Source organism: Pleurotus ostreatus, assembly GCF_014466165.1.
Source record: "Pleurotus ostreatus strain PC9 chromosome Unknown scaffold_5, whole genome shotgun sequence".
Classification (NCBI taxonomy): domain Eukaryota; kingdom Fungi; phylum Basidiomycota; class Agaricomycetes; order Agaricales; family Pleurotaceae; genus Pleurotus; species Pleurotus ostreatus.
The window spans coordinates 5649-31413 of record NW_023503160.1 but is presented as its reverse complement, the minus strand read 5'-3'; the positions used below and the strand labels follow the sequence as shown (position 1 = coordinate 31413).

The following is a 25765-nucleotide window of genomic DNA, read 5'->3' as shown; positions in this document are numbered from 1 at the left end:
CTGAGCAACTGGTCTAGTTCCGCGCGTGTTTGTCGACATTAAGGTGCTCGACCTAACATCAGGATCAGTATATGGAGTACGTGATCCCCCGTGGAACCTTTCACCAATCTCTGTAAGTCGCGTAACCGTTATTATTCTGAGTTCATATCGTATCAACTAAATAATAGGTTACGAAGAACCATGGCAGAGGCAGTAAGTTCGAAAGGCTACGCTTTGAATTCTTAAATTAAGCACGATATATGTTTACGTCCGTGGGCGACATCTGAATTTCGTGGGGCCCAGAACCGTACCCGTAGATATGAGGCGCCTGATGCGACTGGCCTGAGGATTGGCGCGCGCGAGGGTTGTGGGCAAGGTCGGAATGGGATCTGCTGGCTGAGAGGCGCGAGCCGTGGGGATGGTGCGTCTGGTGCACGACCACGCTCTCCCGGGCGCGCTTCTCAGACCTGGACGACCGTTTCTCGGATATCGGCGAACGTGAATGTACCCGATCGGGGCGATCAAGCGCATCGAGGGGTATGGACGGCTCCGACGACGACGCGGAGGGAGAAGTTAAGGCGGGAGGAGATGCAGGAGATTGCGATAAGGGCCTGAGGTATGGAGAATAGTGCTGGGGATGGGGGAGTAGGACGGTGGGCGTGGTGGGCGCCGCGGGTGGATGTGATGACGACGACGAAGTGTCTGCGACAGAGCTCCCTGCGGGATACGCATATCTCCCAACCGAGGAGGCGCCAACGTCAGTATGCGAAGGCTGGTAAAGCGAGATCATAGGCGCGGGCGTGTAGGACGGCGGATCGAACGGCCGTACCACTGCGCAGGATCAGTTAGATGATGAGGGTCGCGATGGACGATGTATTCACCTGGTTCTGGTAGCGGGTCGATCTCAGGGCGTTCGCCAGACGATTTCGGGCGTCTGCGTCTTCCCATGCGGTACACGAGGAACACGACGAGCGCGAGCAACACTGCAGCACCTACAGCAGCGCCCGCGATCGCGCCTTTGGGGAACGGCTTCTTCGCTCTCACTATGCGCGGAGGCGTCCACGGGTGGATGTCACTTGGCGTCAGAGCCGGCATTGCTGCGAGGCTGTCGAAGGCCGCGGTGTAGAGGATGTAGTCGAGGAGGAAGGATTGCTGGTCGGTGATTTCGGTGACGGTGATGACGAGGGTGTGGTTGCCTGGCGCGAGGTCGGCGTGGTAGAAGAGGTAGTTGGGCTGATCGGTGTATGGGTTGCGCTGCCCGTCTGAGGAGATTGTAGTCGTCTGCGGGGAGGCGGAGCCGTCGAGGGTGTAAGCTGTCGAGATGCGCCCGGGGTTCTGCCATTGCACAATGCCGTAGACAGAAATCGACGAACCTACGGGCGAGACTTGGTGAGATATGTCACGGCAATTAGAAGGAGATGCGTAGACGTACCGGTGAACTGGAGAAGCACGTAGTCCCCGGCTTTCGTGCTTCGATGAACGGACTTTCCGTGTGGTATTTGCTGCAGCCCGTCTCCAGTAGCGAACATCTGGTCAGACTGCTCGCTCCAAGCCCCCGTGTAATTCATTGCGGCGTCGCTATCGTCGACGAGGATGCTGCACCCCCGCAGAGGTGTTGACTGTCCAGCTGAAATGACGGCGTAATCAAAGTAAACATTCGTGCTGAAATCCAGTGTGATGTCGTGATACGTATCGGCTAAATCAGCGAAGTTGAACCACTGTTGATATATCTGGAACTGTAGGCCAGGTGGGTGATAAGTTGGCGATGCTCCGTCAATGGATGCTACCAGCTGGCCGTCAGCATGGCCGTAGAACGCGATCGCAGTTCCTGAGTCGACATTATAATATCTCGACACGTACTAATCGCAAGCAGTACTCACCTTCAAACCCGTATCCCAATGACCCATTGCCCTCCCCGAACGAGCTGTAGACCGTATATGTCTCGTTTACCCAGATGGGCTCTGGCAAGGACAGCGACCACGGCGAATTGAAAGTGAAGTTGGCGTCTGTGTTGTCGACAAGGACGGCGAGGCCCGAGGAGGGCATTTTTACATGGCGAACGTGGAGAAAGCTGTGGAGAACATGTTGTTGTGAATGTCAGAACAGCGCAAATGTCGGAGGGTCTCGCCCCTGGCACTCCAGTCGAAGCGGACATGAATCAGGAAGCGCCCGTCTATTTTCTTTCATTGAATTGATTTACAATTACGTGTTACGCGATCAGCCCCGATAGTTTACTTCCGACCTAGCTCTGTACTGCTCGTAGAAAGGCATGTGGGTCGTCCCAGTGGACCTAGATGGACGTGTGCATCAATCTCTTTGCTGTATTTCCATACGCCATACTCACAAAATGATTGCCATCAGGAATCGCCACGAATTCCATGGGCCGGGGTCTTATACGGCGGAGTACGCATTCGTCGTGGATCTCCTTGATTCGATGGGCCGCCCAGATCGTATGCCACGGCGATCTACCACACGCTATATACACCACGCTCAAATTGAAGAAGTACCTCCCGGTCGTGCACTCGTCGAAGAGACAGCTCGTCGCCATCCGATTGATGGACTTCTGCATCGCCTCGGAGAACCTAGCATTCAGTTGGCAAATGGTGAGTACTCCGATTTCGTACCACGCCGATATCGGCTACATACCAATGCAGCTCCGCCCTAGCAGCTCCATCCTGGCTGAAGAACCGGTCGTGTTCCTCCTGGGACCAGGAATCCACCGTCGTGCGCTCGGTCCTTTTGCGCGAGTCTAGCTCGTTGATGGATCCACCCCACCCCTCCGGCACCTCGAAATACGAGCTCACCCAGAACTTGAAGGTCTCGAACACTTCTTCCGGACTCTTCGTCGTTGCGTCACCCCATGGATCATGCAAGACCGTATCCGCGGGCAGCTCCAATCCGAAAGCGAGGTGTGGTGGATCTCACGTGTCACAAATCAAGGTAAGTGCTAATCCGTTGTCATTCATATCGTCTACTCACCGTACAAGACCAGTCGCCTCACGTATCTATCCAGCAAGTGATAGGTCTCCAGCGGGATAGCTTCGGGGAAAGAGAACGGTGCCATCGCTGACACCGTTCCAATAGACCAACCCACTACGACAACGCCACCTTCCTCAGGTATCCCTGTCTCCCGGATATACGCTGCGATGAAGAATGCGATCCGAACGGCTGTCCTCTCCAAGAACTTAGTGTCCCCATGTCTCAGCTCCTCCAGCTCGGTATCCGTATACCTGGCCGATCCAGGATATTCGGTGCGGTTCAGCGCTACTGTGCGAAGATTATAGCTTGCCGCCAGAGGGTGGAGGCGTTCGAAGGTTTCTAAATCTCGATTAGAATTCGCGAGAAACAGGAGGGGGTCGTACAGCGTTAATACATACGCCCATTCACCGCAGCTCCGTGGATGAGTATCACGGTCGTGTATGTCATCGAGTTGGGTACGGGCCCGCTGTCCGTATAGGACAGATGGCTCCCGTCCTGCAGGCTCAAAGACGAGGACATGGACGACATGAGGGAGGAACTACCGTGGCATCGGGCTGGCGACACTTTCTCATGCGCTGAGTAAGCTGTCTCTATCAGAATCAAACCCAGTGTAAATCTGACCATACTTGAATTACTGCCAGTATGGCGGATAAATGAACTAGATGCTAAGAATACATTTAAAAATAACTTAGAACGAACGGTCAGATTATGATTGCAGGGCAGACTCGACTACGTCTTCGCGGCTCTCCAGCACCCCATCAGCCTCCGCGCGATCGTCAATCTCTCGCTTCACCTTCTCAAGGATGGCAGTCCTAAACGCCCTCCCCAGCTCCTGCGCAATAGGGCGGAACGCCATCCCAAACGCACTGCGCATCTCCAACTCCTCCACCTCCCGCTTCTTCACCTTCTCGAGTACCGCCGTCCTGAACGCGCGCCCGAGCTCCTGTGCAATGGGCCTGAACGCCATCCCAAACGCGCTTCGCGCCACCAGCTCGTCGTGGACCGCATCGTGCAGATCCCGCGCATCGAACTCCCCTCCATCGTCAGCCTCCTCGCGTCTGTGCATTTTGTTGGCGATAACCTGCTTGATGACGTCCCCGAGCTCCTTCGCGAACGGGCGCAGCGCCATCCCCAGAGCAGATCGCGCTTCCAGGCGCTCGTCATCAGCGAGGCTGCGCTCGCTGTTGTCCTTATCTTTATCGTTATCGTTGGGCGGTGGCTGAGGGGGTGCGTATCGCGCAGCAAGCTCGACGATGCGGTCGAGCTGTTCACGTCGTGCTAGCCGTTCGTCTTCGTGATCGTCTTGATCGACTGAGCGTGCGGCGAGGTCCATAACGTAGTCCAGAGCTGCTCGGCGTTGGTGGTGATTATCGCCGCTAGCGTGGACGTCTCCGTCGACTTCGCGTGCGCTGTGGTTATGGGAGGAATCTGAGGGAGTGTTGTGATCGTCGTCACCATCGAGCTCTCGCGCTTCGTGCCCCCAGAAATCTGACTCGGGTTCGGGTTCACGAGCGTAAACGCTGGACATGTAATCGATATCTCGCACAGCGAAAGTGTCGTAGGAGGGTTTCACGGCGTCAGAGCCCGTCGCTTGATTGTCACTATCAAAAAACGCAAGGTGAGTTGAAGGGATAGCGGCAATAGTTTCAGGACTTACGATGAGGCATATGTCATTCCAGCGTGGAAGATTGAGCAGGCGAGCAAGAACGCCGGAATGTTATTGTGAACCATGATGAGAGATGACAAGAACGATACAGTGCCCAGCACAGGAGATGCGAGTAAAGGAAAGCGAAAGGCCGAAGAGACTGACGAAACTCCCTTCGTTCTTTACAGACTTTATATGATGCCCCAATACATTCCACAATGTTTGAGAACGAGTACCGAGCTCACCGCATGGCGACACTATCAGCAGGGTCGACGCGAAACGCATTCTCCGCACCCGCCACACAGTGCTCGCGAACGCAATCGACTCGTTTAAGTCGGGCGGGGATAGTCGAAGGCAATTGTAACACGTTCGAAGCTGGTTGTTGAGATGAGGGATGATCTGCTGTTGTCGGGCTGGCTGATACGCGGTTGGACACTGTAGAAAGTGCCAAGCCTGCATGCGAGTCGGAGGAGTTTCAGCATTTCGAACGTCCGAAGGGCGCGGAGGGGCGGGCGCTAACGCCACAGACGCGAGGATGAAGTTCTAACGGTCGAACAGGCACCGGGAGGCTCGACTCCTAAGCTGTATTGCAATCGATACCGGCGAGTCTACATCTTATCCCTTCCTCGTACGCCTCCGTTCCCTAAGATTGGAAACTGAAGTACTGACGGTCAAATAGTGCGTTGGCAGGCTTTAGCTCTCAAGATGGCTAGCCTCTCATGACGCCTTAGCTAGAACGCGGCTTCGTCCTGCGTTGTCTCCATCAATGGTGTACCCCGCTCCGCCCCCAGCCCCCAGCGCCCCTCCATACCATACACCTAGCGCACTATTTCTCGGCCCGCCGGACTCCTTTCCCTCGGAGCTGGACGTCGGAGCCCTAGCTTGCCCATCTTGGCCAACGACATGGGCCGTAGACGACCACGTCGTTATTTCGCCGAAATACACACCACCCTCAAGGGTCAATCCCGTTAAAGTGTGTCCGAAAACTCGACCAGCTTGTGAGTCGAGTCGCCGTTTTACTGTGCTGTTAGCACCCATGTCGAAAAAAATATCGAACAGTTTGGAAGTGCGCCGTGCAACGTTGGGGGAATCGCACAAGACTATTCGTGGTGTACCTTTATCCCTCTATCCAGAGCCAGGGCTTCGTTTAGCGGGGTAGGTGTTTCGCTGGGTGTCCTCGAGGCGAATGGGAGCATGTAGTCATGCTATAGATATTCTTGCGGGAGTTTTATGATTTAGTTGACCATCAACATCGCCCATAGCATGGAGAAAAGGGTATGAGATCCCCAAGCGATACGTCAAGTCCTATTCTCAACGGTTCCAATCAGCAATTCCTAGAAGATCAAGTGCTTGACATACACAAACTCGCTGGCAGTCAGTTGTGAGTCACATCGGAAGTCAGGACGACTTGCGGTGTACGGTGTTGCTGAACATGGCGCCCGCACGAATGCTTTGACAGTTGGCAGAACCAAGTGCAGTGGATCAGGTCATTTATGCAGGATATAGGTCTACTCGGGCTGCGGTGTATACGGCAATGGTGTAGGCAGTAAGATGATTGGTACGTGCTAACCCGTTGGTTGACCTGCTTCCTCAAGGCCCGCTCTCTTATCCCATCGAAGTCCTTTGTCAATTCGGAACAACTTGGTTGTCGCGCAAAATGACCGACAAGATTTATCGTCTCTTTCCCAGGCGACGCACGAGCGAATGAGGGGCTCCCGGATCGGGTCGACCAGTGATTGATGTACTGCTCGTTGCGACGTAGAGTCGTTCGAGCCGCAGAAGTGCGAGGATGGCGCGCTTTGCGTACATGCTGCCGGATGACAACAGGACCAAGTTATGTACAAGCCAAAAACCGTGGGGATCAAGAGCCACTGGAGAGAGATAGCAATATCAGCGTTGAGCACGGCGCGCTCGAACTGTTTTTGAAACTCTGATCCGATCATGATCAGATTACGTGACTCAGAGGTAGTGCACAGCCACGATCGCCCTTGTTCGACGCCATATCTGATTCCGCGGTGTAAGACCTTTCGAACTCGCAGTTGAGCACGTATACTGATGCCTAAGGGATGGTATTTCTAGCGCAGAGAATGAAAGACCTCCCAAACGAGATTGTATACCACATCGTGGATCTTGTCGACTGTCTCAAGACGCTATGGAAGCTCCTCACGATTTCCCAGCAAATGAGCGCATTTGCTATTCCTTCTCTGTACAGAGAACTTACATTTGACTCCCACTCCTTGACTAGTACAAGTTCCAGTTCGTCGCCTCATATCGATGCGCTGGCGAAGCTCGCCCGAACCGCCAAGTCCAACAAAAACCTCCGATTCACAAAGTCCTTCACCGTCTTCCGATTCATCTCCCCCCTGATTGAGGACGAAAACGTAGACAAAATACTGCCATTCCTACCAAATTTGCGCCATCTGAGCATCAGAATACCCATCATAGAGCCGGAGACGCTGAGCCTTGTCCCACGGCACGCACAGCTCACACATCTTGTCATAGAGAATACCGCCTACTCGCCAGAATTAGAACAGCTCCTTATGGATCACCCGACGCTGAAGATCATCCAGATGAGTGGGTTTTGGACTGCGGATACTCCCCCGTTGTCGCCGACCGCACTTCCCATGCTCCACTCTCTATCATGTTCACTCCGTGTCGCGTCGAAATTAGGGAGGCCTTCCGTGATTCATCTTAAAATTGACAATTTCCCTATGGACAATCGCTCTACCCCCATCCCAAACGAGCTTGTGCGTGAAGTAGCAGCCGTGCTCCCCTCTGTGCGCGTGGTGGACTTCACAACTCCAATCCACTTCCCATCCGCTGCTGCGCTGATATCCCTTCTCCCAAACGTAGTGTGCCTCAAACTTCGCGAGCGCTCCGTAAGCATTCTGCCCTCAGTCTGTGTACTAGGCTCGACTGACACGCGTGTGTTGAGAAAGCCGCTAATTGATCTAGATTGGCAGCATCTCGCAACTTCGAGTCTGAAAGCTATCATCTTAGTCGTTCCAGCGGCAAGCACGCGTTCGAACGAAGTAGCTCAGAAGGCATTTCGTGACATTGAGAACTTGGAGTACCTAGCCGTGGAAGCAGGAATAGGGTCGTCAATGCGCTATCGCCGGTCCCTGGGGGGTCCCATTGTTCAAATCATCGACCATGATTGGCAGCCTTGGGAAAAGATGATGGCCAGTGGCATATTTTGAGACATTTCGCGCTCGCTTGTGTCTACGAAGATTGGGATCCTCGTAGTCTAGTCGCCACACTAACTGCCTGTACGATCTGCAATGTATTGAGTCTCTCTGTTCAATGAATCGGGACTGCTTGGCATGCTTACTTCCCTTGCTGAGTAACGACATCTAAATCCTCCCGTTCTTCCTTCCATGATCCCATGCAAGTTTCTGTGACGCACTGCCATTGTTTCATTCAGCATATGGATACTCTAGATACTCCAGATATGTATAGTCACAAATGTCTCTACGTACATAGTCTCTGTTTGTCTCCCTGAACACATGTCCCCAAAACCGCCGAAAGGCAATCAACCATCTACTTGCGTTTCGTTCACTATCGTCTGAATGGTGGCGTCGATGAACCGGATGAGATGGAGGTGTGTCATCTTCGTTCGCGAACGCAGAAAGACTGTGGGCGGAAGGGTAGCAGACAAGACCAAAGAAACCGGGCTGTTGTCTTCATAATTTGCGCGGACAAAAGCTCCCAAAATCGTCATAAACTCACCAATCACGCCTGGAATCACTCTTTCTGGGACTAATTTGGCGATCTTAAACGTATCCAATGATTTTCGTTGACGGAGTACATTGCGCAGTCCCAGAGCTCCGAACGATCCGTCGTGCAGCTTCCTGACAGTGATCCGATCGTCCTTGAAAAACATTGTGTTCGCTTCGTCTTCGGATTCTCAGAGCAAACGGCGCAAAACCGTATATGCGAATACCCATGCGAATGATTCGAGATGATGCGCTTCCGTGTGTTGGATCGGGTTGCTGTTCACGATAGACTCCAGGATTTCTCTGGCCATGAATTGCACGGTCCCCTGCAGTTTAGCTGACATCAGGGAGATACTCGATTATGAAGAGCCGAAATCATACAGTCATCTGGACGCCGCGCTGAGCAGTGCTGCATATCGTATGCTCGGGGGCTCCGGGAATCCTCGTAACATGCACGACTTGATCAATCGAGGCAAATTCCAAGTCCATTACGAACCCTTCTTCGCCCGCGCTAGGGGTATGCGAAGCAGATATCATGATATTCCCGGCACTTATATTGCGGTGGAGAATTCCATGAGTGACAAGTTGCTGATGACCTATCGGGCGAAAGCATACTGAGAAGGCGCCCTCGCGATAAAGCCAACGGTACTTACCGACAACGGCCGCACGGAACGCTCTGAATAACTCAAGATAGTCCACAAAATGCAACAACGGCCGCCCAATGGTCTGGAGGATGAGGCGGTGGACACAGTGTCGCCTCCTCGAAGAAAGCGAGCTACGCCAGGGGGTGCCCATTGAGGCTCCCATAGATGAAAGCCTCTCCCGTGCGATCGCTGACGCGCCATGAATTCTTGAGAACCGAATCGATGCCCCAGCAGCGACTTGCCAATTGCCAGACTTAATCACACGCCATATATTCGTCCCCCCCGACCAATGAGGGATAGAGGCACCCAGATGGGAGGATCAATTGTCCCCCACACCTCATGGACCCATTTCGTAGAAGCTGCTCCATGCTCCATGGTTGAGAGCTCCCTCGGGCATAAGGTGGGAAGTCTGGAGATACACCGAGTGTAACTGCGAGATTACGATTATCATTGTGGAGATCAGGCGAGTCGCGCAGAGGTATAGCAGTAGGGTCGCGCCCGAGATCAACATCCGAGAGGCGAGGGCTGACAAGCCTACGAACCACTCGGATAAACGTTTTGAAACCGATTCCACCGTCGCAGAAGTCGAATATAGGGGAAAGCGATACGCCATCGCGGTCGAAGATACCCACCATGAACTTGGGCCCGAAAACGAGAAGCGCAACCGAGAAAAGCTGAAAAAACCGACACGACAGGGGTAGTCGAGCATAATCAGCGGCCTGTAAGACAACTTCGGAGATGGTTGTACCTGTCGCAACAACACCTTGGTCCTCCCTCGCTTTGATCGCAACGAGCCAGTCCACGTCGATCCAAGAGTCACACTCTGGGACGCAAGATCCAGTTCCATCCGGCGAAACGCTTGGAAAGCCGGTTGTATATACTTCGCCCTTGAGTTGCCTGTTCGCAGCGATCGTGATGTTCCTCGTCGCTTTGGGTTCACTCGCGTGCGAGTAATTGAAGATATAGCCACACAGTCGTTGCTAAAGAAAATATCAAATTTGGAAGATGCGACAAATTTGTAGACTCACGAGCGGTGGGTACATTTCTACCTTCCAACCATCCCCCTTCGCCCGTGCATCGAGCTCTGCAGTGTGGTCAGATTTTCTGACCGGGGGTCTCGCTGCTGCGGCCACGACGCTTTCGAGGTCATCAAAGAGTTCCTCATTCTGATGCGCAGACATTTCAGCACAGGAATCTACCAGATCATTCGATATCGAGGCGTCTGAAAACAGACGGGTCAGTCTTGAGAACTTTGCCCGCTAATTCTTCACGAACGACGCTACACATAGCGGTAGAAGTTTATTGCTCTGAGCTGAAATTAGCGGGAGCCGTAAGAAGCCCTCCAGGCGAGATATTGTTACTTGTGGTGGTGGCTAGACTATACCAAGTCTCGGAGTTGAATCTGATTGACACATTTTTGCAAATCGATCACCTGATATGATCTTTTTTTGACTGAGGAGTAGTTGGTTCTGGAGAAAAGCCCACAAACTACGACATTAGCGATGTTCCCCAGCGATCCGTTCTGCTCTGCGCGCTGGATTCTGCATGTCGGGTCGATGCCCACGGGTGCAGACAAAGACGGGGATGATAGACCTAGGACCGTGGCAGGGGAGTGCGATTGTAGCTGAAACCCGGTCAAGTTCATTCGAAACCGAAGCTGGCCCTGATAAAATAGATTACACCCCGGATAACTGGGCATGTCGGAGCTTAGCGGTTTGAAATTGCCAAACCGCGTCGACATCTCGTTCTTATTCCTTTCTCCGTCTTTGTGACCGGGGTATAGGTTCTACAGGTTGGTCGTTTCGTTTGAAAAGTAGTACAGAGGGGGAGCTAGGAGGGGGAGTCGTGAACGAAGGGAATGTTGGATATTTGGAGAGCGAGGCTGGGAGGAACGAAGACCACACCGTCCAAGCTCAGCTCAAAGAGCGAGCAGTTACAGCACGCTGCGTGCAGTATAAGTGCAGTGTATTTTCTGTATTATCATGATCGTCTATAGCAACTGGGCGCTTGACGCTTAGCAACGATCGTCTGGACCGATCACGATCAGAATTCCTTCAAAACCCGGAGCTCTCATCTTGAAGCTTTTCTTCCATGTCCTCCTTCCTCCACGTACCATTGACAGACGTCCTGCGGTGCACACGCTCGTTTACAGAGTGGACTCAAAGTCTTTGTCGTTGTCTTCGACAACAGTGTTCCTAGCTGTTCTTCGCTCGCAATGAAAGGCAACCCTATCCAGGTTCGTCACGAATGTCGAAAGCGAACGGAACTCTAGCTGCCACCCGAATCACCAGTCCGTGACGGACGCTCCATCTTGCAATGTAGTCGTAAGCCGATCAGTTTGGTTCGCCATGGACTGGGCGCAAGAAAATCCCTACAGCCTCTCTTGGTGCACTTTCGCGTAAAGCAGACAGGCTTGTTTGACAATGGAACGTCGCCAATGGTGCCACCGTTCGTGCTGCGTAACTAAGCGGTGTGCATTGGCTCTACAAACTTGTTATCGTGGTCCATAACCCCGGCTCGTTGCGTAGACCTCTGCAAGAGCAAATGAGTCTACTAGAACCGTGCATCCTCTTACGATGTCAGACCCCAAGGAGTGCTTGCATGTCATTACCGTTTATTTTGTTTGATTTGTACGCCATGCTGTTCATCGTAAGCCATGCATATAGACAGTCAATTCTCAAATTCCACCCGTTCTGTCTGATTTTGCGTAACCCAGTCTCATCTTAGAGATCCCGAACGTCAGGCTCTTGGACTTCTGGCGTGTTGATTCCTGATACTGACGCCCATATACATGTTAAGCAAGGTACACCACTTTCTCTACTGTGTTCGCCTCCAACCACGCTTGCTCAAATATGATCCCCAAGCCGATCCTCTCTACTACTCCCACTTTCCTGGCGGAGTCGGCTTCTGTAGGCTTCACGGCCATTACATATAAAAACGACGAAGAGTACATTTTACCATAGATGTTCTCGTCGTAGATTCCCGTTTCTCCGCCGCATCTTGACAGAACGACGAGTTCAACTTTCGTGAAGGCAGGCTGCGATCCGGCTTTGGTTTGTAAAGGTATGAATATCCGTCCAGCAGCGGCTACACGAGGGCCCCCGCTCATGAGAGCGAACAACCCATTCTGAACTTCAGCGGTCCTATCACTCTTCAGAGTGTCTAGCTCCCCTACTTCAAACGTAGCAACCGTTGTCCGAAATACGAGAGTTCCTTCAGGTAGCCGCGGAATCTTCTGCACGTCCACTGGGCCCTTCGGATGAGAATACCTCTTATTCTGCGTCGGGAAGCCTGAGGGACCTGTTCGGCGGACGTCTATCGACTTGGCAGTTCCGCCTTCGACGATATACCACGTATCGACCAAGGATTCAGATACGCCGGGATGGCTTCCACCGAACGACCATTTATCCAAGTACTGGATGCCCCCGCGCCAGCCGACCCACGACCACGAAGGCCACGGAGATCCAGCTGGAATCGCTCGACGCACAAGTGCCGCGCTATCCACGGGACTCCACAGCATAGCATTGTCTAGATCTCGTAATAGCATCCCGTACTGGAATGCTGTCTTGTCTAGTCTGTACGCCTTGGATATGGTGGTGATCAACGCGGAGACGGCGTCAATAGCGTCGAGCTCATTAGTGAGGTTTCGGGGTGTGTATTCGTCGACTACGGATTGATACCCGCTGGTGAAGAGTTTTGCCATCTCGCGCGAAGGCGCGTCTCTGAACATGAAGCTCATGACTCCCGTAAAGCGTAGGGGGTGGTAGGCGTCCGATTCTCCTCTATGTTCAGCGAAGACGTCCTCGGCCCAGATATCTTCTAGACATTGGAAGTAGACTTGCTGCTCGGTAAAGAAAATTCGCCGCCGGGAGAGCATTACCTCCTGGTATGTCCAGCCCCTCGTCCCCCATACGGACTTCGCCAGTACTTCTTTGAGGTCAGGTAAAGGCACGGCGAGATGTAGATCTTTCACCACTTCGATGGTTTGATGTTTTTCCCGTGTTCCTGGCCGAAAGCCGGGAAGACCGGCGCGTGCATCCTGTCCTCCAACAGCGAACAAAGTTACGAATGCCCCTCCGTATATCATTTCCATCACCCCAATCTGCATCGCCTTATCATCTGGACTATCCTGGACGATACAGAGTGCGTCGATCCACAGGTATCGTTCCCCGAGTCGTTTGCATAACTCGATAGAGTCGACAATCGTAGCCGGCAGAATCGATACGTCCAGTCCTCCAGTCCTCATGCGCCTCGAGATATTCTCTTGCATGGTTTGGTACGTCGAGCCAACTCCACCCCAAACGTACGACAGCGCAATGTACCGGCAATCGTCGGGTACAGGTATAATGCGCATCTTCTTCACATCTACCATCCTCACCGTCTTCGGTAGGCGCTCCTTCCAATCCCTCCACCAGACCTTCTCGCAAACGTCCTCATGTCCGTCCTTGCAGCGCTTCATCCACGTCTTCAGTAACCCAATATCGACGACGTCTTCTACTTTCCTACCATGAGCGTCCGTCTTGCGATTGAATAACAGTGCGTCCTCTTCCATTAGTTGGATATCTTGGACAAGGCGAGTGCGTGCTGCCATCGATAACTGGGAAATCCGTGGAGGACGCTTCGAAGGGAGGACACTCAGCCGGTGGCAATGTTCTTTCAAAGGCGGCAGCGGGCTGGTAAAGCAGCCCCGTACTTCTGAGTATAAACTACACGTCACGCTGCGTAGCTCTTCGTGCAGATCGGCCGGTAAGCTATCCAACGCCCAGGACCGCTGGAATGCAGTGTCGACCAGCCTACAGAACGCGCATGGTGTCGGCGCTTTGGCTTTCTGCACAATGTCCAGCAGCGGGCCCAATGGAACGGCGTTCTCTTTGGAGACGCCTTCTGCGAGCATGGCATGAAAATCGATGGCGGCGCACGTAGAGCATAACGCGGTATTTGGACTAGGGTAGATTGACGAGCCATTGGATGGGTTGGATTTGGATGTGATAGATATATGGCTACGTATACCTAAGAAGTCTTTGAGCGACGTTGTCCGTACTTTATGCATTGTCTGATGTGGTCGACTTGAAACGTTGATGTTGGAGCATCTTGCACTGATGCAGGTCTCCCTGACAATTCTGACAATTGGCGCCAACGCTCATCTTACGTTGGAACCGGTTCTCCTAGCCCCTGTACTTCGTTCAGGGCCTGACTGTCTTTCGCTGCATCCACTTACGTGCCGCAGCGAACTCTCAAAGAGACTCATTCTAGGTGAGATTGAATTACTAATTCTAAGTCGGCTAGCGGGTCCCGTTACACGAAAAGCAAGTGACGGCCTCGCCATCCTCATAACAACATCCCTTGCACACCACTCTCCCACATCCCCCTCCATCGGCGTCGACTTTCACGTTCCCATCAGCAAAGGTCAAGAGCGAACTTTCCTCAAAGGGTATCCGGACGAAGAATTTGGCTGCGCAGCTAGCATTATCGTGAGGTCGATCGTTCGTGGCATTCTTCCTTTTCTTTGATGCGTCGTCAGATTTCGCCGTGAGATTTACACTTAGAGAGTTGGTGTCGTTGGCAGCATGGAGAGCGAGGCGTCGGATGGGGAAGGAGGGGGAAGGGGTTGGTGTCGGGGTGAACGAGAGTTGTGGTGTGGGAGGATAAGAAGGAATGTTTTGAGTACATCGTCGGGAACAAATGGCACATGAGATGGCGTTGCATCTGTCAGATTGGTTAGTAATCGGGACTAAGAGAAAGGAAGAAACGTCTCCACGCACCGCGCACACTCAACGATGCCCGTTCTGGTCGCGTGCAGAATTCGGCGACAAGAAGTACAATAAGCGTTCGTGAGGATAGGATTCTTAGGACCTCCAGTAGCTGCTAGTTTTCCTTTCGATTCCCCCGTCGGCGACCCTTGAGTCAGCACGGATAGCCCGGTTGGAGTGGACAGATTCAAAGGGCCATCGTCATTAGAAAGATGAGGCGGAGGGCTGATGAGTCGACGCCGTTTGTGAGATGCTTGGGTTGGGGCAGAAGTTCCAGTGAACATCGTCTTCGATGATGGATGGCGTTTAGAGTGAAGCATGGTCGTCGCGTGCCACAGTTCACTCGTGGTAGCAGGGTCGCGACTTAGGCCCCAGGAGACAGGGGTACTCTCATCTAATCAATAACAACGATCCAATGTGAGGGACTGGCCATGGCGGAACCACAATGATCGTGGCTCCTGCAAATACTCTTTATCTAGTAGATCCCATTCTTTCATGCTCCGAAGCCTTACAGAAGGGCGAAATCCACCGTAAAGAGACACCTCCCTGGGCGCAGCTGCCCATACTAACCTTGAGCACGAGGGAGATATCTGGCCGGATGAATCACGATGAAGAGAATCGCTGTGATGGCCTGGGTCGGGAGCATACCACTAGACCAGCGTCAACGGGTGAAGGAGAACCCGGACTATCCAATGAGAGACCGTTTAAATTTACAGTTAGCGCAACAAAGCCTTCGGAAGGGGGGTAAGGTGACTCCAGAGCCTCAAATGGTTTGGTGTTCAACGCCGTGGGATCGGTTTGGGCCAAGAGAAGTATCCGTTCGCGATCTATGATTGCTGTTAAGCTACCGTGTCCGCGTTCGACGAAAAGAGTCGCCATGGAAGAAAGTATTGCGAGGTTGACCTATCGTGAAAGGATGGCCACCAATTTCATATACTTTTACTACGTCCTATTGAATGTCACGGTTCCTCATGATGGAGATCTGTTAGGGGATCAGGGGCTCGTCCCGTGCACAGACCCTCGTGAGAAGTTGTTGCCATTAGCGCCTTTGTTGATGGAAATGCGACTCTTGTGCTTTCACACTCATCGTCCGAACGCGCTCTCCAACATCACGCACGATGAGCACAGCAAAAAAAGGCTCCCAGAAGCAATCGAAGCAGCCTGCACCTCCAGCAGCCTCATATGACGTCCGGGACATCGTCCTTGGCAAAGTGCGCGGGTTCCCGTCATGGCCTGGCATGGTGAGTACTCTCTTCGCGCTGGTCGCGTCCGTCGTGCTCACTCTCTATCCCCGAACTCGCGGCGCGTGGTGCCTTTTTGCCTGGCGGAATCGTAGATTGTAGACCCCGCTGGAGTCCCTAAAGGCGTCTTGAAAGAGAAACCACAGGGAAAGAAGACGACGAGTCATTGCGTCCGTTTCTTTCCAAGGGGAGACTAGTACGTATTGTACATGTTCCCATTCGACATATCGGCTCATCTACACAAATCTCCTGTCACTAGTGCGTGGCTTGCGTCGAAGGACATATCGAAGCTTCAAGTGCACGAAATCCAATCCTACCTCAACGCACCTCACAAAAAGAACGGAGAACTTCTAGAGGGTTTCAAGATTGCCCTCGATCCGAAGGAGTGGGAGGAGAACATCGAGGAGCGCATAGCCGCGCTCGATGAAGCCGAAGCCAACGCCGATGTCGACCAACTAGACGATAGCGACGGGGAGGGTGGTGAAGGAGGCCAGAAAAAGTCTAAAAAGCGCAAACGAGAGTCGGATGCGGCTAGTGCGTCGAAAACCAAGACTCCGAAGAAACCTAGGGCGTCGACGGCGAAGAAGGGCTCGGAAGAGCCTGCGTCTACCAAAGCTACAGCGAGGAAGACTCCTGCGAAGGGACGGAAGAGTGGCGCAAAGAGCAAGGCGATGGTAGAGTCGGAAGACGACGGCGAAGGCCGTGAGGAAGACGAAGAAGGCGACAGTGGCCCAAGCAATCCTGTCACTTCGCCACCTCCAGCCAAAAAGACTAAGCGTAACGAGAAAGAGGAAGAGGATCTTGAGGGTGAGTTCCCCCTCATTGAAAGCGAGCCGCCACTTTGCTCATGTTGGCGCCAGCTGATCTGGCCAAAGACCCCGAAGCTGTTAAAGTACGAGAATGGCGCCACAAACTCCAAAAGACGTTCCTAAGTCCAAAGGCGATGCCTAAGGAGGATGTACGCGGCCACAATTTCTACTCCACTTGGTACTTATGTCGTATAGGAAATGCCTGCCATCGACTCCCTTTTCACCACCATCGAGACGTACAACAAGATGACCATCCAGTACCTCCAAGTACGTCACTACGATCCCTCATTACCTCTCGAATCCTCACAACTGCTTAGTTTTCCAAGATCGGCAAAGTCATGCGCCATATCGCGGCTCTTGATGAGGGAAAAGTGCCTCGGGACGCCGAATTCAAGTTCCGAAACCGCGCGAAGGACCTCGTCGAGACATGGCATCATATTCTGAACCGAACGACGACCAACGGCAGTGGCAACACGAACGGGACGTCGGTCAATGGACTATCGGCAGCAATAACTGGGGCGGGCGACGCTAACGGGCATAGCGCTGAGATGGCGCAGTCGGATACTGTGGCGTTGACAAGCGTAGTGACAGACAAGACAGCGGCCATGGATTTGGACGGCAAGGCTGAGGCAACAGGTTCGCAGTATCGACTTTATCAGGAGGTCCATGTCTGACTACAGCGCAGAACCTACGACAACGATAGCTGCCGACTCGGGTGATGTCGCTATGGCTGATTAGAAGGCTTGCGCATCTCTTCAAGCTTTATCCGGATGATTACGGACTGCCGCCGTTTGCTTTTCCCTCGTTCACATTTTCGACCAGTCGTGCTTTTTGCTTCCCCGCTACTATATATGTTCATTCACCCTTTATCCCTTTCTCCCTCATTTTCGCGGCTTTCTTGTTCTGTATTTCCCGAATGAAAACAGTACGTACTGTGAAAATTCTCATAATGCATCTATTACTACTGTCCGCCTGTCCACCTTCATGGTCTGTAGTAATGGTATATAGACAGCCTTATACCATGGCAGTTTGTGGTTCGGACATGTATCATAACATCTTTTTACAGGCGATTCGACTATTTCAGGGCGATTCCGTATCGCTCCCCCATCCACGAAGAACCAGGCGTTCAACGACATTGTTGGCAGAGCAACGTTCGCGCCAACAAGGATGATGTTATGAGATGGAATGAAATGTATCCTGTGCAGAGGTGAGTTAAGTACAGCATTATCCGGATACAGCCCTGCCTGGCTGTTTACGCTGTATCAGCGATGAATTGTATGGTTGCGCCACACATGCCCGTTCCTGTCGCGAGCTCATTGTCGCCCCCACTAAGCACCTACTTACCTCCTGGTTACGGACATACATTGCCCGTCCGAGCGTCTATTGGTGTGGCGCTAGAGATATCACACGATTAATGATCTCGAGTGGCTATGCATGTTATTTCAACTTTTGGCCGTCGTGGGCTTCACAAAGAACTCGTCAAACACACGCGCTCACCATTTCCATCGTTCTCACCATGTTCATCCATCTTTCTTCCTCTACCACCTAGATTTCAACTACTGACTTTGCCTCACGTATCCTAATGTCCCTCATATCGGTTAGGCGAGCTCATTTGCCAAGACAAACACCAGATCCAAGCGGCGACGAGTCGCCGTCCAGCCCACAACCAACAGATAGCTCAATAGCAAGCGACCCTACAGTCCAGCAGCCTACAGAGAGCCAAACTACAACAGTCCAAGTGAGCACTCAGGTAGACGCTAGTTCTGCCATGGCTAGCAGTGATTCCCTTCCGCCGCTCACGGTGAGACAGGTTCGCCGTAATGGATACGTTATCCTGGTTGATTGACTGACTGCGATGCCTACAGGACTCTACGACAGCTTCTTCAGCAGGTCCGAACGAACCCACTGGCGCAGTGGAGAGCACGACTCCACCAACGTCGAATGCGAGTACGCCTTCGTGAGTCGATTGATGGCTCTATTGGTTCACATTATCTAAAACCCATTAGCTCGGAGCCGCCTCCCACTACATCAAGTTCATCTCCAACTACCTCGGTACCACCCACAGATCCTCCGACTTCCCAACCGACTTTGCCGCCGTCGTCGACCCCTACTTCTGAACCGACCGCCCCTCCGACTTCTACCCCCGAGTCTACAAGCTCCCAGCCCCAGCCATCGACAGAACCTCCGTCAACGTCAGATCCCCCGCCGTCAACATCAAGCGACCTACCTCAGACCTCGCAACCAAATGATCCGACAACTACCTTCTCGTCTGCACCGACCTCCTCAGACAACGATATTGTCCCGACTTCTTCAATGCCCGAATCTGTCTTCACAACGGAGATCGCTACAACGGTGGATGGCCAGCTGACAACGGTATGTAGTCCTCTCTCATTCCCCTCAATCCTCCCCTGACCTTTTCTAGATCACGAGCACGCTCCCCACGTCTCTCTGGTCCCCAGCCCCATCTTCTACACGCGCCACACCTTCGCTAATAGCGGGTGTCTCCGTTGGCGCCGCTGTCCTCGCCTTGATCATCATTGGCGGAATCTTCGCTTACCGTCGCAACCACCGCAAGCGAGTCATTTTCGGCTTTGTAGAGAAGCTAGTAGCCAAACGCAAGCACCAGCAAAATCGCGCCAGATTGCTGGAGGGTGAGGACTTTGGGGATGAAGACGTAGAGGACGTTGCTATGACGCCGTATAGGGATCGGGATGGGGCGCATTCGAGACTGAGTAGCGTGACAGGGGGCATGCCTATGGAGGTTCATTCTCGCGGTATGAGTGCGAGCGGGGCATTAGGTGATTTCGGCATAATTGGTGGGCGAGATTCACCTGCATCTACGCTCTCCGCAAGAGGCGCTTCCTCACCTTCCCTCTTTCGCGCTCGGGCGGAGAGCGGGAGTTTGTTCCGAGAGGAGGGCGTCTGGCCACCTCCGGGTGAAGAGAGTCGCATCGTCGATCCGTTTGCCAGAGGGATGGGTGCCGGCGAGAGCCTGTTGCCTAGCTCAACGGCGTACAGCGGCATCCCGTCCCCATCAACTGGACCTGCTCATACACCCGCCGCCACAAGATCCAGCTCCCCTGGCATCGCTGAAATAGGCGTCGGAGCAGCAGCTCCCTCCATCTCTACCGCGCCTCCTTCTCCGCCCGTCACGAAGGGTCCCTTCGCATTCATCGCTAACCTCACGCGTAGGACGGAAACTCCACCACCTGCGTATCGCTCATCACCTCTCTCTAACGCAGACGCCGAATCTTCGATGCCACTTCTAACAGCTGCACCTGTACCCGCACTACCTCCTCCTTCCCATTCTCCGAGTTTATCGGCTTTAATAGCTGCGACGGAGATCCCTATGCAGACGTCCATTCTATCATCGCAATCAACATTACCGACCGTAAGACCTGTAGAATCCGACACCCCAACCGTCGTCGGGTCATCAACATCCACCGGCTTACCTCCCGGCGCTGCCGCACCTCGTGCTCCCGGTACGATGTCCACAAGCCCGCCCCCGGAAGCAACCTCGTTTAACCCTGATGATATGGCTCTACCGTCGTCCCCGTCGCCCACATATCTATCATCCTCACCGCCCTCACCCCAGGCCCCATCGAGGCTGAATAGATTAAGCAACATCAGCAGCGGCAGCGTGAACGCTGACGGGTCTCCCAAAAATTGGCTGGAAAGGGCCGTACACCCCCGCCGATGAGTTCCCTACCAGGACATTGCCATGCGTGGCGTATTTTCCCTAGTGTCGTTTTCTTACATCTATATACGATAAGACGGACCTCTGCATCATCATTCTGTTGTCACGTTTTGCTACACATTCGCTATCGCATTACATATCTATCATGGACATCTGATTCATATTGCATTTTGTATTTACTCAGAAGCTACATACATTTTTCCACCAATACTGGTCGCGGCGTAGGCATGCCCATGGTCCACTGACGGAGTATCTGTATGAGCGTCGACAGACGAAAGACATGACTATAGGATATAGATTGGAATCGTACGTGATGCTCTAGATCTCAACCTTGACCGCGTTGAGAATGGGCAGGTTAGAGGGGATGTCGTTGAGCGTGTAGAACGAGCGAGTTAGCGGAGGTTCTCAGTCGTACCAGGATGTGGTGCGAAGCTCAATTATATTATAGTAAATATAACTACCTGTAGAACGAGCGAGTTAGCGGAGGTTCTACAATGGTATGTGTGAGTAACGCTAGATTATAACCGGGCAAGTCGAGGGATTACATACCTCAGTCGTACCAGGATGTGGTGCGAAGCTGAGGTATGGGAATAGGGGGCGACACCTAAATAGTAGGCGCTGGGACTAAAGCGGAAAGGGGATGTATATAAAAGGAAGGAAGAGAATGAAATAAAGACGAAGCCATTGCACGATCCATTCTTTACAGAGCGCGAGTGCGTAGCCGTCGTGGGCAAGGCGGAGGGCGATGGCGCGTCCGATGCCCCGGCTCGCACCTGTAACGAGGGCCACGCCTTTGAAGATGGACATTTAGATATGCGGGTACGCAATAACGGGGTAGGCGTTGCGGGTTGCGGGGGTATGGGGAGGTCAAGTGCGTTGGAGAAGGGTGGGATGGGAACGCAGGAGAAAGAGCCTATCTATATTATCCGATGGAATAGGCAGCTTATTCCGCTGACCTCCTCAGAACCTAACGCCACAGGTGCACCCACCTCCGTTAGGGCCTACTGATGGAGGATCACCTTGTGGCGTTAGGTGTTTCTTGTCCCGTTGTCCCTCCACGCCCCCTATCCACTGAGTCCGGGCCTAATGCTGGGTTAGGCCGACCCAAAATCACATTATTTTGGATGCCCTCAGGCAATTTTTAGACTTATCGTATCACAATTTGTACTGGGAATCATATAAATACACATTATTTACTACCAAATGGCTTAGATTGAGAGTGAAGAGGCATAAACTTGAAGCGTTAGAGCTTGCAAACACGAGCTCTAACACAATTCTACCCTCAATCATCCACTCAATCTCACTCTAAGATCCAGAAACAAGTCTTATCTGCTTCCAAAATACTTAGGGTTAGGGGTTATGGGATTGTTTTTCATATTTCCTAGGGAATTTTTAGGGATGGAATTTTTTCCCTAGGGTAGGGTAAGTGATGGTAGGGAAATGGTGATAGGGAGGACGATAGGGATACAGAGATAGGGAAATGATACGGAGCTGGTGGCAGGGAATATGGTAGGGAAGTAGCAGGGTTCATATGAGAGAGATGGTAGGGAATTGGTGGTAGGGAAAATAGCAGGGATGCATAACACACAGATGCTAGGGGAAAATGTAGAGGAATGGTGGTAGAAAAAACATTAGGGACACAATAGGGTACATGAGAGAACACTGCTAGAAGACTAGTGACAGGGAAAACAGTAGCAAAGGCACTAGCATGAAGCTTAGGAGCAAGGAATGGGGAAACCATTAGGGATGGAGTGAGAAATGGTGCTGAAAATGCCAAAGATGAAAATAGGGATTGATAAGATGTATAGAACAGTTGTGTGGCCGTCTTGGACGACCTGGTGTGTGGTGGGATGCATTGGTGGTGTGGGGAATGTTGTAACAGATTCCATCGATGTATATTATTACAAGACGGAGTCAATGGGTCAGTGCGTGGGAAGACGAAGTGGGTCAGTGCGTGGGATGTGGAATGGGACAGTGCGTGGGAAGGCGGAATGCACATCGGAGCGCTGACAGTTTCGTGGGAAAACGGAAGCAATTTCGGGGCGGTCATAATTTCGTGGGAAAGCGGGTAGACATCAGTCAATAGCGGGTGAGCACTATACGCGCTGCGTGGCCGTCCTGGACGGCCACAAGTGGATCATGAGTAAGTATGGACCAACAAAAACTCAGCATATATGCTGTAGAGTATGTTTCTGACCGTCCAGGACGGCTATACGCAGTGCATGTCAACAGTCAACTCCACAGCAAGCAAGTCAAGTAAGTGGATACACGCAATCACGATTATTTGGCGTGTCGGCGAAGAGCGGCGACAGGTAAAGTAATAAATAAGTAAAGAGTTGAGAAGAAAGCATCATTTATGGGTTAGTTGAAAGTAGAGATGAGAATGTGACAACTTGAACTTGCCGTCCCGGACGGACAAATGTGGGCACGTTCTTTGTGTGTGCATTATCGTTAATAACCAGCATAATATTCCATCATGTGTGAGTGTGTGTGTGTGCGTGTGTGTACACACAAATACAAAGCTCAAATGAATACAGGGCAAACAAAACGGTGGTCGAAAACTACAAATGTATGTCACGCGTCACGATTACAAATTTATGTCACACGTCATTATGTACAAATTTGGGTCGTCGCAATTGTCATTTTTGTCACGCGTCACATTTACCAATTTGGATCGTCACAAGTAATATTTTTGTCACGCGTCACATTTACCAATTTGGGTCGTCACAATTATTATTTTATTGTCACTCGTCACGATTACTAATCAGTCACGCGTCACGGGCGCTTAGACTATGGAAAAACCGTAGTCGTCTGGTCTTGGGCGCCTAAAGCGCTGACAAATCCCGCCCTTCCTATTTGGGCGAACGGCGCCTCTCTCACTACACCCGTCACCACACATCTTCGCCCTCACCTCATTACCAACAACCACACCATACAACACAACGACTATCACTCTTAACAATGCCATCCCTCTACATTATCTCGACAACTCTCGCTTCGCGTCGTTGCCGAGGACGACGACAACAACTCCAAACAGCAGTAATGACGGCGTTGATCGCCAATCAGGCGACGATCGAGGCAGACGGGAGACACGACTACGAGTCGTTGACTCACTTCGTCATCGTGTAAGTCAATTTCTTTGTCGTTCGCTCTGCGCTAACTTGTTTTAGCGGGGCCCCGCATAACAGCGTCTCAGAGTCACAATCACACGTGACTGTGAGGGGCTACATCGACGACGCCCCCGCCATAACCATTCACGTCAAATTTTCGCGGCGATGGAACGTAAAAGAAGTCAGGACGTTTCGGGGGGGACTGGCTTTGACCGCGTCCGACTTGGATTTTGTTTGGTAAGTAATGTCACATATACCCTTCTATTCATCACTAACGCCTTTTCGCAGTGATATATAGTAGCATTATGTAGCTTCCGATTTTTTGTCGACAGAATTGCTTGTAAAATTCGCGATCGATGTAGCTTCTGACGTCGACCATTACGTAGATGTTGTTTTGGCCCAGGTAAGGTACTAACAAAGATAATTAAAAATCATGCTGACAATGTTATATGTAGGCCACCCATCGCCCTCGACTGCTCGCCAGCCCCGACGCAGATCTCATTCATATAAACGAGCTCTATCACTGTAAGTTCTTCACTTGCTCTACATAATTGACCGTCCAGGACTGACATATTGTTTCATCCTCATTTCGTGCTGCGTTACGCGACGAATAAAAGCACAGGCGTGTCCAACGACACAAATACACGGTGAGTACGTCCACGCCTACTCATTTCGTGCGTGCTGTGTTACGGCGACGAATAATACAAGCAGCGTGTTCAACGACACAAATACACGGTGAGCACGTCCACGTCTATCTTGACCGTCCAGGACTGACAATTTGTGTCATGTTCATTTTGTGCATGCTGTTTTACGCGACGAATAATACAAGCAGCGTGTCCAACGACACAAATACACGGTGAGTACGTCCACGCCTACTCATTTCGTGCGTGCTGTGTTACGGCGACGAATAATACAAGCAGCGTGTTCAACGACACAAATACACGGTGAGCACGTCCACGTCTATCTTGACCGTCCAGGACTGACAATTTGTGTCATGTTCATTTTGTGCATGCTGTTTTACGCGACGAATAATACAAGCAGCGTGTTCAACGACACAAATACACGGTGAGCACGTCCACGTCTATCTTGACCGTCCAGGACTGACAATTTGTGTCATGTTCATTTTGTGCATGCTGTTTTACGCGACGAATAATACAAGCAGCGTGTCCAACGACACAAATACACGGTGAGTACGTCCACGTCTATCTTGACCGTCCAGGACTGACACATTGTGCTGAGACCTCAGAGATAATGAAAATACTTATTGAGTACTGCGTTTTCGTACACAAAAGTAAAACTAATGACGGGAGGGGAGGGGAGACGACTACGATATCACCACTACTAGCGCCTTTTCTTTGCTTTGAACGGGTTTGTTGGCTTCTTTGTCAGCGCGGGGAGATCTTTGAGCTCGACGTCAGTGCTGTGAGCAGAGAATCTGGTAGGTTGTCGATGTGGCGGCTGTTCAGCGTGTGAATGCAAGACTGCTGTAGAACAAAGTGCACTGAGCCGTCCGTATTGTCATGAGATTAGAGTAACACAAACCTTTGTTCCTAGTGAGGCTTTGGAGAAACGACGGAGGCCTTGGCTGTTCAAACTCATCTGAGTCTTCGTTCGACAGTTCTGAGGGAATTGGCGGTGAAGCGTTAATCCCTCGACCAATTGAGTCTACAGTCTCTTGTGATGAGTGTGGCGCTGCCTCTACCCCAGAATTGAGGTGATCATTGGCCCCAGACCTGAGGGCTTGCAGATTTGCAAGTCGCCCAGCACGAGATCCTTCCGCCTTTCTGCCCAGCTTCGTCTTTCCAAGAGTACTTCCAGGCGTAGGTGAGGTAGGCCTCGGCGAGAACCTGACACGCTTGCTATCTTTGTCCCGCTTTTTCTGAGGCGTGTCGGGATATGGGTCACGGTTTCGCCGATGCGAAGAGATTGTAGGCTTCTTGGAGGTTGATTCGTCACCCACATCCATATCTGGCTTATCAATCAGATCACCTTCGGTAGGGATGAAGCTGGTCATACCATCGTCGGAGTCCAAGTCCACAAATAACGGGATATTGGAAGGTTCTGCGCTCTGATGCCTTGAGACACTGGGAAAGCTACGTATATCCTCGTCCTCGTCCAAGTCGATGGTTATCTCATTATTCGACAGGTCATCCCCAACCAATATCTCCGGTTGATTCTCGTTCTCGCTCCCCGCT

The 25765-nt window shown here is 52.1% G+C and overlaps 9 protein-coding genes across 9 annotated transcripts; 3 read left to right on the top strand and 6 right to left on the bottom strand.

Moving 5' to 3' along the window:
* Window positions 1-226: 226 nt before the first annotated feature.
* On the bottom strand, window positions 227-2025 carry PC9H_006990 (uncharacterized protein; the record flags this gene model as incomplete). Its single annotated transcript, XM_036776527.1, has 4 exons — window positions 227-810; window positions 861-1352; window positions 1412-1807; window positions 1860-2025. The coding sequence occupies 4 exons, from the start codon at window positions 2023-2025 to the stop codon at window positions 227-229; spliced, it is 1638 nt and encodes a 545-aa protein (XP_036630147.1).
* Window positions 2026-2196: 171 nt separating this feature from the next.
* Window positions 2197-3477, bottom strand: PC9H_006989 (uncharacterized protein; the record flags this gene model as incomplete). Its single annotated transcript, XM_036776526.1, has 5 exons — window positions 2197-2232; window positions 2324-2561; window positions 2626-2899; window positions 2959-3297; window positions 3357-3477. 5 exons carry the CDS (start codon window positions 3475-3477, stop codon window positions 2197-2199), a joined length of 1008 nt encoding a protein of 335 aa, XP_036630146.1.
* Window positions 3478-3664: 187 nt separating this feature from the next.
* Window positions 3665-4689, bottom strand: PC9H_006988 (uncharacterized protein; the record flags this gene model as incomplete). Its single annotated transcript, XM_036776525.1, has 2 exons — window positions 3665-4559; window positions 4616-4689. The coding sequence occupies 2 exons, from the start codon at window positions 4687-4689 to the stop codon at window positions 3665-3667; spliced, it is 969 nt and encodes a 322-aa protein (XP_036630145.1).
* A 2001-nt stretch (window positions 4690-6690) lies between these two features.
* On the top strand, window positions 6691-7803 carry PC9H_006987 (uncharacterized protein; the record flags this gene model as incomplete). Its single annotated transcript, XM_036776524.1, has 2 exons — window positions 6691-7504; window positions 7559-7803. The coding sequence occupies 2 exons, from the start codon at window positions 6691-6693 to the stop codon at window positions 7801-7803; spliced, it is 1059 nt and encodes a 352-aa protein (XP_036630144.1).
* Window positions 7804-9217: 1414 nt separating this feature from the next.
* PC9H_006986 (uncharacterized protein) lies at window positions 9218-10144 on the bottom strand (the record flags this gene model as incomplete). The annotated part of the gene is made up of 2 exons (XM_036776523.1): window positions 9218-9943; window positions 9992-10144. 2 exons carry the CDS (start codon window positions 10142-10144, stop codon window positions 9218-9220), a joined length of 879 nt encoding a protein of 292 aa, XP_036630143.1.
* A 1613-nt stretch (window positions 10145-11757) lies between these two features.
* On the bottom strand, window positions 11758-14013 carry PC9H_006985 (uncharacterized protein; the record flags this gene model as incomplete). The annotated part of the gene is made up of 1 exon (XM_036776522.1): window positions 11758-14013. One exon carries the CDS (start codon window positions 14011-14013, stop codon window positions 11758-11760), a length of 2256 nt encoding a protein of 751 aa, XP_036630142.1.
* Window positions 14014-14245: 232 nt separating this feature from the next.
* PC9H_006984 (uncharacterized protein) lies at window positions 14246-15033 on the bottom strand (the record flags this gene model as incomplete). Its single annotated transcript, XM_036776521.1, has 2 exons — window positions 14246-14669; window positions 14726-15033. The coding sequence occupies 2 exons, from the start codon at window positions 15031-15033 to the stop codon at window positions 14246-14248; spliced, it is 732 nt and encodes a 243-aa protein (XP_036630141.1).
* A 798-nt stretch (window positions 15034-15831) lies between these two features.
* PC9H_006983 (uncharacterized protein) lies at window positions 15832-17437 on the top strand (the record flags this gene model as incomplete). Its single annotated transcript, XM_036776520.1, has 6 exons — window positions 15832-15954; window positions 16050-16150; window positions 16214-16761; window positions 16815-16912; window positions 16959-17030; window positions 17081-17437. 6 exons carry the CDS (start codon window positions 15832-15834, stop codon window positions 17435-17437), a joined length of 1299 nt encoding a protein of 432 aa, XP_036630140.1.
* A 908-nt stretch (window positions 17438-18345) lies between these two features.
* Window positions 18346-20463, top strand: PC9H_006982 (uncharacterized protein; the record flags this gene model as incomplete). The annotated part of the gene is made up of 4 exons (XM_036776519.1): window positions 18346-18573; window positions 18629-18720; window positions 18770-19136; window positions 19186-20463. 4 exons carry the CDS (start codon window positions 18346-18348, stop codon window positions 20461-20463), a joined length of 1965 nt encoding a protein of 654 aa, XP_036630139.1.
* Between the last annotated feature and the right edge of the window lie 5302 nt (window positions 20464-25765).